The 17,213-nt window shown below is 39.0% G+C and overlaps 1 protein-coding gene across 4 annotated transcripts in view; it reads left to right on the top strand.

Moving 5' to 3' along the window:
- atad2b (ATPase family AAA domain containing 2B) overlaps positions 1-17,213 on the top strand; it is a 62,572-nt gene that overhangs the window by 9,783 nt on the left and 35,576 nt on the right. For all 4 annotated transcript variants that reach the window (XM_058378618.1, XM_058378619.1, XM_058378617.1 and 1 more), the window contains 8 exons: positions 188-278; positions 458-769; positions 1,573-1,717; positions 2,950-3,136; positions 4,392-4,577; positions 13,438-13,573; positions 15,809-16,002; positions 16,209-16,368. In XM_058378618.1, the coding sequence (XP_058234601.1) occupies positions 188-278; positions 458-769; positions 1,573-1,717; positions 2,950-3,136; positions 4,392-4,577; positions 13,438-13,573; positions 15,809-16,002; positions 16,209-16,368 (1,411 nt within the window). The remainder of the gene's footprint in view (positions 1-187; positions 279-457; positions 770-1,572; positions 1,718-2,949; positions 3,137-4,391; positions 4,578-13,437; positions 13,574-15,808; positions 16,003-16,208; positions 16,369-17,213) is intronic.

Genomic DNA, 17,213 nt, shown 5'->3' with positions numbered 1-17,213 from the left:
GGTAGAAATAAAAATAATACATATTAATGGTATATTCGTGTATATGCTATTAGAGTCTCATTGACTTTAAAGGTCACTGACTGCCAAAATATATGGCAAGTCTTATGTTCTAAAACATTTCTACTGTATCATGTTCTAGAATGCTTTTATTTCTATTCAGACGCTTACTGTGTGTTTTTATCTGCAGGCTCGAAAGCACATTTTAGAAATTCACACCAGGGATTGGAACCCAAAGCTGTCAGATTCCTTTATGGATGAGTTGGCAGAAAAATGTGTCGGTAAGTGAGACACTAGTTAGCCTTTTAAAGATAAATGTTACAGCTGTTTGTTTTTTTGCATAAATGTTAATTATTCACTTATTTAAAAAAATATATAATGATAAAAAGTGGCTGTTAGTGTAGACGTATATAAACCGTATATATAGAGTTAAGCAGCCTGTGACTGTTCATCTCATCAGGTTACTGTGGTGCCGACATCAAAGCACTTTGCACTGAGGCTTCACTGGCGGCATTGCGGCGGCGCTATCCTCAAATATACAGCAGCAGCCAGCGATACAAACTGGACGTGGGCTCTATCGTGTTGGGGCCGCAGGACTTTGGCCATGCTCTGCGCTCTATTGTTCCAGCTGCTCAGAGAGCTCTCGCACCACCAGGCCGGGCTTTGTCCTGCACACTGCAGCCTCTGCTGGAGAGATCACTGACCCACACACTCCACTGCCTGTTCCGAGTCTTCCCCCATGCAGATCTCCCACACAGGGAACAAACACATGGTACTGAGTCTATACCTGGGTGGGACAGTACTGTTTAATTTTTTTTAATTGAAATTATTTGATTGAATATTGTAATCTGTAATGTAATTTGGTATGCCTAATAATTGATCAATTATTATTCAGTATCAGCCATCCTATATGTACATGACAATTTTAAAAATTATTATTTTTTATTTATTTATTTTTTTTAACCAAAGGTTTGTCAGAGTGATGCAATTTTGAAAATGAAAATTTCTTAACAGTATGCCCAGGCATTTTTCTTTATGTGAATATCATACAGCAAGCCATGCCTTATTGGTACATCAGTCTATCTCTGTCCACTGAAAATTAATTTCCTCTAACTTCAATCCTCGGCATTAGTCAGCTCCAGTAGATTAGACAGAGAGTAATTTAATTTCTTCACCATATTTCAGCAGGGAACACATCTCTCGCTTTGTTAATGACTTCCAATTCGGTGGACTGCTTTCTCTCCATCCATAATAACTCAAAAACTGACTTACAGCTCTAATTAGTCAGGAGCGTTCCTCTAAACCCATTATTTCCATACATAAATGTAAATTTATAGAGGGAACTTATAAATAGCCTGTATGAAACTAATGAACATGGCATACATTGATTTAAAAAAAGAAAAAAAGCTCTAACATTATATTTTCCAATTAGACTAAAGTTTTCAATTTTCCCTCAGGCAGATTTGTTCTTCTGGACTTTTAATGGCAAAATTGATCTCTAAACTTTCCAGCACTTCTAGTATCTGCAGCATTAGAAGATATTTTTGAATGATGTTTGTTCATATCTTTGCACAGACTCTGACAATCAGCTGCTGGAGGAGGACTCTTATAGCGAGGGTGAAGATGGAGCTGGTGCTCAGTCCATTTACGATGTACAGCCAGGATCCCCAAAGATATCACACTCCTCCATAGTACACAAACCCTTCCTTCATTTTACTACGTAAGATATGCCCTTTATTCAACTGCAAATACTTGTCTATAAATAACTGGAGATCTGTATAGTAACTCGAATGGCTGAGAATATACAGATGCCTCCTGCTTGTTTTAGTGCTTATTGTATGACTGGTATGAATAAGAAGGTATTTATAAATGAAGGTACAAATGCCTAGAAAGAAATTACTCGCTTTAAATATTTAATGTAATTTATTCGTTTGATATAAAATAATCCTAATCACAGGAACACTGTAAATACACAAGCAAATGTCTGGTTTGTTCTGATTGAAAGCCTAGTTACCCCACAGGAATTATAATGATGACCTGTAGTAATGTATGGTGATGTTTGTGTCATGAATCTTTCATAGTCGTCTTATTTGAAAGCGCACAGTTTACACAGTGCAGCAGTATATTCTAGAAGAGACCAGTGATTTGTGCTGCTCTCTGTTGGTCTGCACTGGAGTAACAGTCATTTTGTTTTACAAGGCAGAGAGCAGATGTTCTTTTATTGTCATTTATATTAATTCGCTTTGCAACCAGCTTTTTGTCTGTTATATCCACTTATATAAGCAATATTTCAGTCATTAACTGGCATACACTGCAATTTCTTTGTTTTAATAAGATTTACTCAGTACAAATAACCTGCCTTATGTCATTTTATTAAAGCTGAAAATGTTCCTTTAACCTAATTCAGTTTTTTTTTTCTTACCTCTAAGAAGCGGTAAGGTTTTCTGTCAGCAGCATGATTATATAATACAGAGTACGTTCAGTCCTCTAGCATGTGTTTTGCTTGCTTTTTTTTATTTAAAGAAAGTCCTTTTTATGTGAAAGTGCATTAGAGACTTTCCCTCATGCATTTTTAAGTGTGTGTTTTTAAAAGATTTTTTTTTGAATTACTTCTAGAAATGAACTTTTTAATTCTGCTGCTTAGAAACAGTAATGTAAAGAGCTTTGCATCTGATTCAAGATGGGCTTCATGTTGAACTGGCTGCTCCTGCATGGATGAGAGTAATAAATAGCCTCGTGTGTGAGCATTAAAGCCTTTGCACCCTTTATTTTTCATTAAAATAAAACCAGACCTGAATTTCTTTTTCAGCACCATGACCACATGTGGAAGAAGGTCATAACAAATACCTGAGTATACAGGGTGTTGGAGTACCTGTGCATTACTGCTGTGCATAATTGCTTAGATATGTCATGGAGTAAACTGTGTGTATTGTTTCTTTCCATGTGAATCAGGTCTGCCTATCAGCAGCCAACCTCATACCGACCACGGCTTTTGCTAACAGGACCTCAGGGTTCGGGTCAGAGCACACACCTGGCCCCTGCTCTGCTGTATCACCTCAACAAGTTCACTGTGCACCGCCTCGACCTGCCCACTCTCTACTCTGTCAGTGCCAAGACCCCGGAGGAGTCCTGCGCTCAGGTTAGCACCCTCACAAATACACACTCTGCTGTGTTTCAGACAACATAATTAAAACGTGTCTTGTAAACAGCAGGTTCTTTCTATTTAGTTTTGTGAATCAAATTTGTAGAGCCTGGATCATGTATAAGCTACTTACGTGTACCAATGTTCAATATAAATAGGTCAGAAATGCGTGGTTTATAAGTCATTATTTCACATGAAATTTACTATGGGTCAATCAGGTTAGTTGTAACTAATAGAAGAGTCGATCATTTTTTTGGATGACCAAGATGTTTTGAAAGGTTTCTATGCAGTATTAATGAACTGTGGTCATTATGTGCCTCCAGCCTGTGCTTTTAATTTGAAGATGAACTTTTATGCAAATTAAATCCATGTAACATGTTTTGCTGTCATAAAAATGGCTTTGTGCATTTACTGTCCATTAGCGTTCGATGGAATCTTTTAGATTTCCAATACCACTGTGTGACAAATAGGGGTCTGGAGATAAGACTGGATCTTTATTTATTGAGCACTCAGAGTAGATCAATACAGCCTTATAGTCCGTCATCAGTCTGTATAGAGGGGAGGGTGATAAATTTGTTGTGCTGAGTGAATATCTTGCATTTAGGACACACAAACCTTGAGTCACTTGTTTTAATTGCTTTAACTTGTACAAAAATATATGATTAAATCACATACCTACTGAGCACCAAAGTCATTTTGACAATTATATGTAGTTGGTGTGATGGGATGCAACAGTGCGATTTAGTATTGTGGAACCAGAGACAATTAAAAAAATACACTGTCTTTGAGAAGTTGCTTGCCTTTTTTAGTGAAAACTCTATACTGCATGAGAGGGAATTGCACTGAGGGGAAGAATGTTTTCAAAATGTTTTTACCGATATACAAGAATGGACAAATCATCAAATTATGGGACAATTAGAAGCTCCAGTGTAACGTAACGTTGAAATAACATATGGAGGGCTAATTAAGTGAATTAAATCAGACGAAAAAGAGATCTTATATGATTTTAAGAAAAGTTTCAGATATAGCATATTGTGCTTGTGCAGTCAACAAAAAATCAGCGAGATATTGGCTGTGAGTTCTGAGTGCTGTTCTCTCCCTGCATATACACTGTATTAAATCAGCACAACTGTTCCCTGAAAATCATTACTCTGCTGTTATGAAAAGCCAAACAAACCCTAGCAGGGCTTTGAGAGGTTCTCAGTTGTATTTTTCGTTACCGAAAGTTATGTAAATGTGTCTTTGGTTCTAGGTGTTTCGAGAAGCACAGCGGAGTTTGCCAAGTGTGATCTACATGCCACATGTCAGTGATTGGTGGGAGGCCATAAGTGACACGGTGAAAAGTACGTTCCTCACACTGCTGCAGGATGTTCCCTCCTTCACTCCACTCCTCATCCTCGCAACGGCTGAGATTAGCTACCAGCAGCTTCCTGAAGAGGTGAGGACATCTATTGAACCTGCCTTTTTGCTTCTTTTGTTGGATTACTGTTTCACAGTGTTACCATTTTGCCAGCATTTTTAGGGAATGTTGTTATATACACCTTTGCAGATGTTTTTGAGGGTAAAAGTGTATTGTACACAGAGCTTTGGACACACTGTTCTAATCGCTGGTGCCGTTTACTTTCAAGATGGTTTTATTTAATACACTTTAAAATAATAGCATGCTTTATTTAAAATAATTGGGAGAACATTAGTTAGGTGTAATGTGCTTTTCTGAGTAGATGTTACAGTAAATGAAATATATATATATATATATATATATATATATATATATATATATATATATATATATATATATATATATATATATTCATTTACTGTAACATCTACTCAGAAAAGCACATTACACCTAACTAATATTATTTATATAATAATATAAATATATATATATAAATATATATATATATATATATATATATATATATATATATATATATATATATATATATATATATATATATACACACACACACACACACACACAATATGTTTGACTGTTATATATAAAACAGTTTATGGCTCATTAAGATGCATGTAATCTGGGATAATGTTAAACTTAAAATGATGCTGTCACAGAGAACCCCTGAGTGATTTTGTACTGTTACCGAGTGCTCCATCACTTTCAGTCCCTTTATTCCGCTGCATGACTCTGGCGGCTGTTGCACTTTGAACAGAGCAGTAAAAAATAAAACAGCAAAACTACTGTGCTGAGACTGTTAGTAATGCTGCCAAATGATGTACTTCTTCAGTTCTGGAACCAAATGGAGCTAAGTAAGATAAATGTTCAGGGCTGCTTTTCATTCAACTGCTTTATAATTTCAATAGATGGTGAATCAGCCTTTTCAGATATTTGATGAATGCTGCCTTCATGTTATTTAGAAACCAAATCTGTGCTAATGAAACAAAGGCAGGTGGGTTTATTTATTTATTTATTTTCTGTTGATTAAATAGAAATACAGACAGTTGCAGATCAGTGTAGCTTGATCTATAATGCTTTCAGTTAGGCTAGTGAATTTGTGTGAAATGAGAATTTCTTTCCTCCCAGCCAATATCCACTCCCCCACCACCCCTCAAAGAATGAATCCCATTTACCCAACTCCTACAGCAGAGGGGGACCTTGTACAAGTGAAGGCAGATATTCAGCTGGAAATGTCGATTAATAATCTACATTCTGTTTTGATGTACATGCTTCAGTCAGTACATGAATCATTCAAGGTTTTATCATCAGTATAGGTGAATGCAAACTGTACATATATGGTATCATCAAATTTTAATATCCTCACCAGGCAGCTTCTCGTCCAGATTATTAAGCAAATTGGAAACCACAAATTCTAATTAACAAGCTCTGTAAGTGTTATTAAACTCCTTTTATTTATATATATGTATATATATATACACTATATTGCCAAAAGTATTCGCTCACCTGCCTTGACTCGCATATGAACTTAAGTGACATCCCATTCCTAATCCATAGGGTTCAGTATGACGTTTGTTCACCCTTTGCAGCTATAACAGCTTCAACTCTTCTGGGAAGGCTGTCCACAAGGTTTAGGAGTGCGTTTATGGGAATTTTTGACCATTCTTCCAGAAGCGCATTTGTGAGGTCACACACTGATGTTGGACGAGAAGGCCTGGCTCTCAGTCTCCGCTCTAATTCATCCCAAAGGTGTTCTATCGGGTTGAGGTCAGGACTCTGTGCAGGCCAGTCAAGTTCATCCACACCAGACTCTGTCATGCATGTCTTTATGGACCTTGCTTTGGTCACTGGTGCACAGTCATGTTGGAAGAGGAAGGGGCCAGCTCCAAACTGTTCCCACAAAGTTGGGAGCATGGAATTGTCCAAAATGTCTTGGTATGCTGAAGCATTCAGAGTTCCTTTCACTGGAACTAAGGGGCCAAGCCCAGCTCCTGAAACACAACCCCACACCATAATCCCCCCTCCACCAAACTTTACACTTGGCATAATGCAGTCAGACAAGTACCGTTCTCCTGGCAACCGCCAAACCCAGACTCGTCCATCAGATTGCCAGATGGAGAAGCGCGATTCGTCACTCCAGAGAACGCGTCTCCACTGCTCTAGAGTCCAGTGGCGGCGTGCTTTACACCACTGCATCCGACGCTTTGCATTGCACTTGGTGATGTATGGTTTGGATGCAGCTGCTCGGCCATGGAAACCCATTCCATGAAGCTCTCTGCGCACTGTTCTTGAGCTAATCTGAAGGCCACATGAAGTTTGGAGGTCTGTAGCGATTGACTCTGCAGAAAGTTGGCGACCTCTTCGCACTATGCGCCTCAGCATCCACTGACCCCGCTCCGTCAGTTTACGTGGCCTACCACTTCGTGGCTGAGTTGCTGTCGTTCCCAAACACTTCCACGTTCTTATAATACAGCTGACAGTTGACTGTGGAATATTTAGGAGCGAGGAAATTTCACGACTGGATTTGTTGCACAGGTGGCATCCTATCACAGTTCCACGCTGGAATTCACTGAGCTCCTGAGAGCGACCCATTCTTTCACAAATGTTTGTAAAAACAGTCTGCATGCCTAGGTGCTTGATTTTATACACCTGTGGCCATGGAAGTGATTGGAACACCTGATTCTGATTATTTGGATGGGTGAGCAAATACTTTTGGCAATATAGTGTGTGTGTATATATATATATATATATATATAAAAAACTCTTTCTCCCAGCCTGTCGTTGCCCTGATGTACATTCCCCATTCATGCCCCCGACCCCTGGTTCTTTCTCTTTAACAGTTAATAGTCCTTGTTCCTCTTCCTCACACACTGACACACTTCCTTGACACGATTTCCTTTCACGTCTGTTGTTCTCTTGATCCCCCCCCCCTTGCCTTTGTTTTAGTCCGCTTTCCCTTTTGATATTCATCGTTTCTATTCTTCCACCAAAGACAATTCAGTCAACTCACTGCTTTGATAGCAAGAGAAGGGAGAGATGGATGGTGAACTTTCTATCAGCAGAAAAGCCAGTGATTATACCAGTGGGGAGCTGCTGTGGCAGGAACATGATTGTTACCTCACAGAGAGCCTTTAAGATCCCTGTGAAGCCCATACTGCAAACCTAGGCTACCTAGTGAGTTTTGCTGGGGGTTGTGATTGGCTGGTGGTGAAGCTCTTGATCAAGGTCTGTTAGAGGAAGCAGTGCCCACCAGGAGGGGACAATAATACTACTAGACAACAGACTGCTAATTTTATTGACAGAAGCTGCTTGTCTATACAAGCTGCATTCATTAAAGCCTGCTTTTCTCCCCAGAGGAGACAATGTTTTTATGAGATAGTAGATTGTCTTATAGTCTCTCAGTAACATTGGACGGTATCAGTATATTAAATTATTTAATCAGACTACCAGTTTGTCACCCTCAGAAGTCTACTGGAATAAATGTATTTTTTTTTAATATTATAAAAAATTCACAGCCTTTGATTATAACCTTTAGTTGAACAGTTGTGCCATTCATGCCGAAGCCTACATTGCTGTACTGACGGAATTTTACTTATAGGTTAATACCTTTTATTTGGTGTAGGTGATTTGCCCAAAAATATTCTTTATCAAGTTTTATTTGGATAATGTTTCAACAATTATAGTATCAAATTGGATATAGATATAAGCAAATTTGTTTGTAGCTCTAGATCATTGATAAACTAAAGGTGACTCTGACAAGAATGATAAATCTTAAGAGTAGCTGGACTCGTCAGGGAACTGTTCATCATCTTCTAAATGAAGCAGGAAAATGAAACCTTTATGCACAATTTATAGATTTGTGTTTACTAACAAAGCATCACATAAACCAATGATTGAAAAATGTGATGTAGTTTATCACAGTATTGAGTATACTGTCGTATTGCCAAAGCCTAGCTTTCATCACCTAATTCTCAACAGAAAAAAATAATCATTATATTCTATAACAACTGCTCTGTCTCTTTAACGCCTCTTTCATGAGCACTGCAGTGGCAGGGAACTGTGGAGTGCTGAAATTTGATCTTTTGAATTTTAAGTCAGTCCTGGCTTTGAAAGCCCTTTCAGAGCATCTTCGATGGAGCCTTAGAGTGACTCGCTGTGGTGTGAAAGCCCTGTCTTAATCGGGGCGAGGGCGCACCCCCTCACATACACTTCAGTATGGCATAACGTCCACTCGGAAGCTGGGAGGGTTGTGGGTTGGAGATGTTTTCAGTCAGTGACAGTCCATTGCTTCAGTAGGGAATCATAACGTGTGCTGAAGCTGTTAAAGCGGATGGTGAGCTTTTAGATTTCTAAGAGATCTATTAGTTCATGGAGCACAAAGATTGCCACAGGTTTAGTTGGCAACAGTTTGCAGGGTCACTTGGCTTCTGGCATATTCAGCATGACAGCTGTCCTCTCTGCAGTGATGCACCTCAGGGGTGAGTACTCATTCTGCCTTAGACAGGAATAATAAAAACCTCCGCTCTGTCAGCTCTTCCTGCTTCCTGTGTTGGAGAGACAAACCAAGTGCCAGTCATGTGCCTTATGTTTACATCTGTCGTGAAAGTAGGCAACAATGCAGTCAGGGTATACACACACCATGAGCACTTTATTAGGAACACTATAGTAATACTGGCTTGATTCTTCATGGCATGGATTCCACAAGATGACTGGTTCGCACAAGTTTTCCAGGTAATTTTTCAGGTGCATGTTCTACCACATCTTTATTTATGAAAACAGTTTGCAATGCCTTTTGCTTTGTGGCATGGGGAATTAACATCGTGGATTAGTCATTAGAAGATGGTAAAATGTGGCCATGAAGAGAGGCGCATGGTCAGCAACAATATTCAAATAGGCTATTGCATTCATGTTTATATTAACAGTATTTGGCAGACACCCTTATCCAGAGAGACTTACATGCCTCTCATTTATTTAAGCGCCCGGCAGTGGTAGCATCTTGGCAGCGGTGGGATTTGAGCACATAAATTTCCCATCAGTAGTCCAGCATCCTAACCACTGAGCTACCACCCCCCAAGCTAACCCCCTGGCTACCTCTCCCTCATATATTGATTGATTGGTATTGACAGGCCCAAAGTGTACCAAGAAAACATTCCCCACACCATTACACCACCTCCTCCAGCCTGAACTGTTGCATATAAGGTAGTTATCTGAGTTACTGTAGCCTTTCTGTCAGCTTGTACCAGTCAGGACATTCTCTGTTTACCTCTCCTTTCAACAAGGTGTTTCCATCAGCAGAAGTGCCGGCCACTGGAGGTCTTTGCATCATTCTGAGTAAACTCTAGAGTGTGTTGTGCATGAAAATTTCAGAAGATCAGCAGTTAAAGAAATACTCAAATTAGGCCGTCTGGCACCAGCATTCATGCCACAATTTTCTTGCTGGCCTGTATCTGTATGATTGCACTACTGTCATGTGATTGGTTGATTAGATGAAGGAGTAGGTGTACTGTGAGTGAGAATGTCAAAGGTAGAGGATAACTGTCTCCAAATGTGTTGCACAAAAACTGTAACTCCCTTTTTCCTTATTTTTTTTATTAGGATTTGCAGCTCTCAGACTTATTGCAGTATCTTGCCTGTTTTGCTATTGGCAAATTTTGGTTCATTAAGTGTTTCTGAAAGTTTAATCCCTTTAGTGCTTTTGAAGTTTGAAGATTGAAGTTGAAATTTGCCGCTGATTCTGCTGGGTGTTTCTCCGACTGTGTTTGCCTTTCAGCAGATGCAGGCATGTTTGTTTATTTTTTTTATTTGATTTGATTAATTTTTGGATTTCTTTTCTGCTGATTTGGTCTTGGTCAATTCCCACTCACCAGTTGTCTCTCCCTTATCATACAATACCTCCATTATCAAACAACATCTACCAACCAGATATCATCATCCGAGACCAGCCTGTTCTGTAAGTTTCATGTACCGGGTCTTTGGTTAGCCAGTCTCTCTAGTATTCCATCAACTGGGAGAGAAAATCTTTATCTGCTGTATAGAAGTGTTGCATACTTATTTTATTTCATGCAGAGTTTATACTATAGAGGAATGAAAACTGAGACAAACCTACCACTAGTGCAAAAAAAAAAAGTCAACCTGTCTGGAGAATTTTCAATATTTTTTAGGGAGTGGGTTTAAAGTACATAAAACATAGATATATGTGGAGAATGATGTCTGGGTAAATCCTGTCCCTCGGTAAAAAGAGCTAGTCTTTTTGGTGAAGATGTTGGCAAAAATGCCTGGCCTGTATATACACACACACACACACACACACACACACATAAAGAAATGAAGAAACTCCAGTTCTCTGGAACAAGTAGAGAGAGTGGGGGTTTGGCCTGGAGATTGAGAATAGGGCCTGAGATGAAGAGACAAAAAGCTCTCTCATTTTTAGTAGCCTGGTAGTATCTGAGTGGCTTTAGCTAAGTCAGCAAGCACTGGTAGCTAGCAGGTTGAGTGAAATAGAAATGTGTTTTAGCAACGAATTTAAAGGTGGAAATGCAGTCAACTGCCTGGTGTTGAGCTCATGAGAATTGAAAGCTTTCAGACAAACCATTCAGAGGTTTTCTTTGGCATTGGCACACACTCTGTCTGTCAAGCCAGACCTGAAATGTCATCATTTAATCAGTGTCTGGTACATGTTTCTCTCCCACAAATCTGCCAAAAGGACAGATATTTCTAGAAAGATTGTGGTGATGATCTTTTCTGTGTTCCTGTATCTGCAGGGGTTGACTTAATGCAGTACAGAACATGCTGCATCAGCAGAAGCCGTATATAGTTTTGGGGCACGGGGCAAATGAGTTTATTTTATACGGGAATGTGCAAAAGAACAATGCCACTCAGTCATGCTGTGGAGATAATGGAGTCTCAGTCTGTGTAGTGGAACACTGTTGTGATGCTGATGTAATGACAGGGGCAGGGAATGGGGCTTGGCATTATGAAGATGATGTCAGTATTGCGCTACATTTAGTCATAATGTTGTCTAAAATCAAATTTTAATTAGAGTTGTGTACTAATTGTTGGCCATGGTACATTTGATATCACTAACTTTTTGCTGTTTTTTAATCATTGAGATGGTACTTTGTTGGCAAACCAAAAAAATTAAAGAGTGCACGTTAAATATCATGATCAGCCGTGCGAAAATTACTGCCAGCCATGCTAGCCAGAGCGCTGCCTGTATCCTGTAGCAGCTGAGTCTGGTGAAATGCCTTGGTCTCTGCCAGATGTGAACATGTGGTATTTAGGATTTATGTGATATTTAGAGTTCATTACACCCAGATTATCACCACTAGCCTACAGTATTCACCCTAGATACTCTCTAGAAGGGACAGTTAGGACACCAGTGAAGCAGCACTCATTCACACATGGGCAGCCGAGGACAGATCTGCACAGTGGACTTTATTGACTGAATTAATATCATGTATCCAGCAATAACTGTAAAATGGGACTCGGGTCATAAAAGAAATGTTTCCTTCATGACCAAGCAGAAAGCAGAATCCACCAGCATCGGTGTCATTTATTGTCCAGTGCCCTTTACTTTTATAGGTGTTTTTGCTGATCGTTGCATTTTCTCATTCTCCAGGCCCATTTTCCCTTTTTTTTTCTTGAGCTTATTATAAGTAAATCCTCTTTGTAACCAGTCAGATTTGACACTGATACTTGTATCATTGAAAACAAAACTTCCAAGCATCAACTTCATCCAAAGTAAAGACAGAAATACGTACGGTACATTAACATCGCTTTTAGTCAAGCTGTACTTTCATACAGGTCAATATTCAGTATTCAGCATTCATTATTAGAAATGAAATACATACAAATGTTCTGCTTTTTGTACCTTTTGTTAAATACATTTTTTACTTATAGTTCATTACTGTTACTGCTCATAAATCATATCAATGTTTGCCTGAAATAGAATTAATGCACTGTACAGTTTCCCCTTCCTTACTACCACATACATTTGCTACCACACAATTAACAGAAAGTACTGAATGTCCATTTGATTGAAAATAAAAGGGTGATTTCTGACTCAAAGTGAGAGAATTTTCAAGAACCAGATACAAGACTCGACGTCAAATCAGACTTTTGCACAGGATTCTATACACAGGTTTACAGAGAGACCTTTTTTTTTAACTATAAGCTGAGCAGAATGCTGCTTTTCACACACAGAGAGAGAGAGAGAGAGAGAGAGAGAGAGAAGGAAAGGAAAGGACAGGACAGGACACTTGAACTACAATGGAAAAAGATGGTGCAAAAGGCAAGTGCACTATAGAAGGGACAATATGATTGTGCCGGTGTTTGGAGTGACTCAGTTTGCTCCACTTTTGTGCAGATTGTTGTTGCTTTTTATGAACCCATTGTAATTCTTTTTCTCCATCTGACATCCGATGAATTTTCTGATTTTCCAAAGCTTTCCTGATTCATCTTCAGGCACCGGCTAGACTGAACTGTCTTGTCTGCAGATTACATTTGTGAATGCAGATGTTTGAAATTTTTTTTTGAGTTTTGTCAATTTTACAGATGTGGTGGCAGGTGAAAAAAGGATATTTTACATTAATGTTTCTAATTCTGTTTGTTGCTACATGTCCAGCCCGCATGCTGTGATCCAACATGCACTAGTCTAGTGCACTACTTAACTCTGACCTTAAGGTGGCAACATTTCAATTCAAACATAAATGATTGTTTACGTTCTGTTCTATTGTTATTAATCATTCACGCATCCCATTAAAAACCTTGGGAAAGTGTAAGTAATCAGAATGACTGCTTTTACTGCTTATGTGTTTGCAAGTTGTATAAAACCACCTGAGAACAGCTTTATTAAGACTGTGGTGTGTGTGTGTGTGTGTAGGTAAAATGCATCTTCAATCGCTCCTACGGTGAGGTGGTGTGTTTAACTTCACCTGGAGAGGAGGACCGCAGAAAGTTCTTCAGTGATCTCATACTGGTGCAAGCAGCCAGGCCACCGCTCCGCCCGAGAAAAAAAGGTACGACACTGCCGTATGCAGCTGAGATGTCTGGGTAGAAGAGGTTTCTAAATCTCATCAAGTATACCGTCATCATTGCAAAATCGCCCCTTCTTCTCACTGCTCTGTATGTGTTTTTACCTTTGCTGACCACAGTGTGTGTTACCATAGCTATAAATTGGCTGATTGGATTTATGACCAGGTTGATTGGAGTATAAAAGTATTTCACATACCACACACTGTCCCTCCAGCTGCTCAGTTTGCTCTGAGCGTATGAGATGCTGAGAGCTGGTAAGGACCATTGAGGTCTTTGTATGAGAGACGGGCAGTACATGGGAATGTTCTGTAGTTAAAGTCTGAACAAATAGTCTAATTTTCTGTTTTACTGCTATTATTCTGTTAATTATAAATGATGGCATATGATTAGCCTTTAGATTAACACGCCTTATTTTAAATAAAAAGACAGTTACTCATTTAATGCTCTTCGCATTTCACACCTAACACCTGGAAAACAGCATGGTCTGTGTGTTTGTTCAAAGTGCAATGCTGAGGTAAACTTCTGGGCTGTGTGTGCTGTGAAAACAAACCTACAGACAACTTAAAGTGAAACAAAAAACAAATAAAAGCAGTCTTAACCAATTCTGAAACCTTGAGTGCATGTAGCATCTTAACAAGAAGTTGAGTATTAAAGCACATCAGTTTGCTTTGTAAATTTTTTACTAGAGCAATATAAACGGAGCTGAATTTTTTTTTTTTCTATTCATAGCCCGCTACCTAGCCTCTAGATCAATACATTTATGAGGCCTGATTTGCGCTGATCTCTCACAGGTGTCAAGTAGACAAGCATGTTTGCGTAAGATGAACCTCCACAAAGTCGTGTTTTGACAGTGTGGGAAAGAAATAAGCCCCAGATCTCAACTCATGTTCAAGGTCAACCCCCAAAAGTTTTGTAAAATACAGTAGTAACTGAACATTATTTTTGCTTTATGTCAGAGAGATCTAAAGTTTGCAGGAGCTGGAAGAGCCAGAAGCTGAAAGATTCCCCAAAGACTTTTTATCTTGTGTTGGAGGGACCTTTGGCTTCCAGATAAGTTAAGATGTTGATGGTCGGGGGAGTGCTGGATCAAAATATTATAGCGCGCAGAAGCTTCCATATATATTTTTACGCCAATACTAATAGTGTAAACGTGGTTTATTGAACGCGCACTCACACATGAGCAGCAAACTCTCATTCACTACAGTGTGTATAATGAGAGAGTGGGCTTTAAAATGGTAATGTAAGCATGAAGACTCACTAATGTTAGACAGAGTCCCCTACTTCCATTAGCACCCATCTTGCTGAGGTTAGAGAGACGCTGTGGCTTCAGTAATAATTACACATACTGTAATTAGCATGGCTTGCTATATAGTGTATCAACACAAATTACTGATGATGAGGCTAGTGAGCAGGCTTTTGACAAGACACTCTGCCCATGGCCTCCTGCTAGATATTTCCTCTGGCCGCAAGAACATTCCCAAGTTGAGCATCAGCAATTTTTTCCTTCCACTCATGTCCCGATCTCTGTGGAAAGTTGTCTGATTTTGGAAATCAAAGCTTAAAATCAGTTTCTGTCCACACCTGTAGGGATAAAAGTGTGTGGTTCAAGCTATTACAATCACAGTGTTCTTATTTATTGCTATATGGTTTCCCCCAGAGAAGCAGTGTGATTAGCACAGCTATTCTGCTTGTTTGGGTGAAGTTGCTGTCCTCTGGCAAAATATATACTGGAGATGCTGAGTATCTCAATTTCTGAGATTTGCAGTATGTTGCATCAGCAGTTATTGGGCTTAGGTGATATACTGGAAATATAGTAGATTGCTGATAGATTGTGAAAGATTGTAAAATGTGAAAATAACTAGCATTTCAAGTCGAATGCATCATAAAAACCTCATTTTTTCGACTTCTATACCTTAAGACTACTGACATGTGCCTCTTGAAATATGCCTGCCTCTTAGAAAGTAGAATTTTTCAAAGAGAAATGAACAATCAGGTTATATCCCATATCCTAGTATCGTGGAAATACTAGTTGTATACATTTCTATACTATTTGTGCCTAACAATTACAATTCAAATCAGACATTAAGGTCTCCTTACTCTCGAAGATCAAGGGTTTCCTGGCATTGTAATTGACTATCCAAATTCTAGCAGATTTCTTAATATGTCCTGATTTGCAATATTGTGCATATAGTGGAATTAAGTAGTGTGTGTGTTTTCAGAGTGTGATCTCGAGGTGCTTCCTCTGGTGGAAGACCCTGGCCCTCGGCAGCTCTCTCCAGAGGAGCAGAAGCGACTTGAGGAGCAGGAGGAGAACACCCTGCGCGAGCTCCGCCTCTTTCTCAGGGACGTCACCAGGCGGCTGGCCACCGACAAGCGCTTCCACATCTTTAGCAAGCCTGTAGATATCGAGGAGGTGAGCTTGTCATGATGCTCAGCTGAGATGCTACATACACTGTGTTTTTCCCACAGTTGAAGCATTAACTGTTGTTCTCAATTAATAAGGATATTCACTTTGACTAGGACAAATCTAGCATGACATCACTAGCAGGCACCCGAAAGCACCTGCTAGCACAAATACAGCACCCAATAACATAGATATTTTTCTGTGCACTTTTCTAGGTATCAGATTATCTTGAGGTCATCAGAGAGCCTATGGACTTGTCCACTATCATGACAAAGATTGACACTCACAAGTACACAATCGCAAAAGACTTTCTGAAGGACATTGACCTCATCTGCAGTAATGCGTTGGAGTACAATCCAGACAAAGATCCAGGAGGTAAGGATAAAAAGTGTATAGTTAGTTTTGTTTTGTTTTGTTTTTTTTAACTGATGGCTGGATTGTGTCTTTTATATCATGGATCCTTTTTAAAGGAACTTTGTAAATTATTCCAGATGATTTACTCATAATTGTTCTTGTGAGTTTAAGTCAAAATTTGAATACTAAAAAGGTACAGAATTTTAACATTTTATTATTTATTATACATTTTAGTATTTCAACAAAAAAAATCAGTGGATCTACAACAGTTCAGTCAAAACCTTTTTTTCAGTCCTTGTCTCTTGTTTTAGTAATAGCGTGTGTTTTATCGTTCTGTTACTACTACATTACTGCTCGTGTGCTAGTTCTTACCAATTAAGAAGTTCTCCATTATTTAAACCAAGCTCATAAATGTTTATATGAAATATATATCCAGTGTACACACACACCCTATGTCACCCCATGAATAATTTACATTGTTTGAAAGGCTGTGAATATTACAACTGCTAGTTCACAGCTTAAACACAATTGCTCTTAAACAGAATCAAATAGATTTTAATTGCGGCCATGCAGAATGTTCTGTTTTGCATGGCATTAAATATTTGTTTTATTGCTGACGTCTCTTTCCAGGAGTAATTGCTGGTATACTAAAGGTTCTTGGGTGAATGTGGACTGTGATCATGAATAAATCATGCCTCTCCATTTAGCAGGACATCATGGGTCATTTGTTTAAATGCAGTGTCCACAAAGTAGCAACGAAAAGGATAATGCAAAATGCAAATAGCCGATTTAATGTTGGGGCCACGAAGTCTCAGGGTGCATTTGGACCAAGAAGGCACTGTTATTTCATTTGTCAGTATTACTTT

This window comes from Hemibagrus wyckioides, linkage group LG25, assembly GCF_019097595.1.
Source record: "Hemibagrus wyckioides isolate EC202008001 linkage group LG25, SWU_Hwy_1.0, whole genome shotgun sequence".
Taxonomy (NCBI): Eukaryota; Metazoa; Chordata; class Actinopteri; order Siluriformes; family Bagridae; genus Hemibagrus; species Hemibagrus wyckioides.
This window is presented reverse-complemented; position numbering and strand designations above follow the sequence as displayed.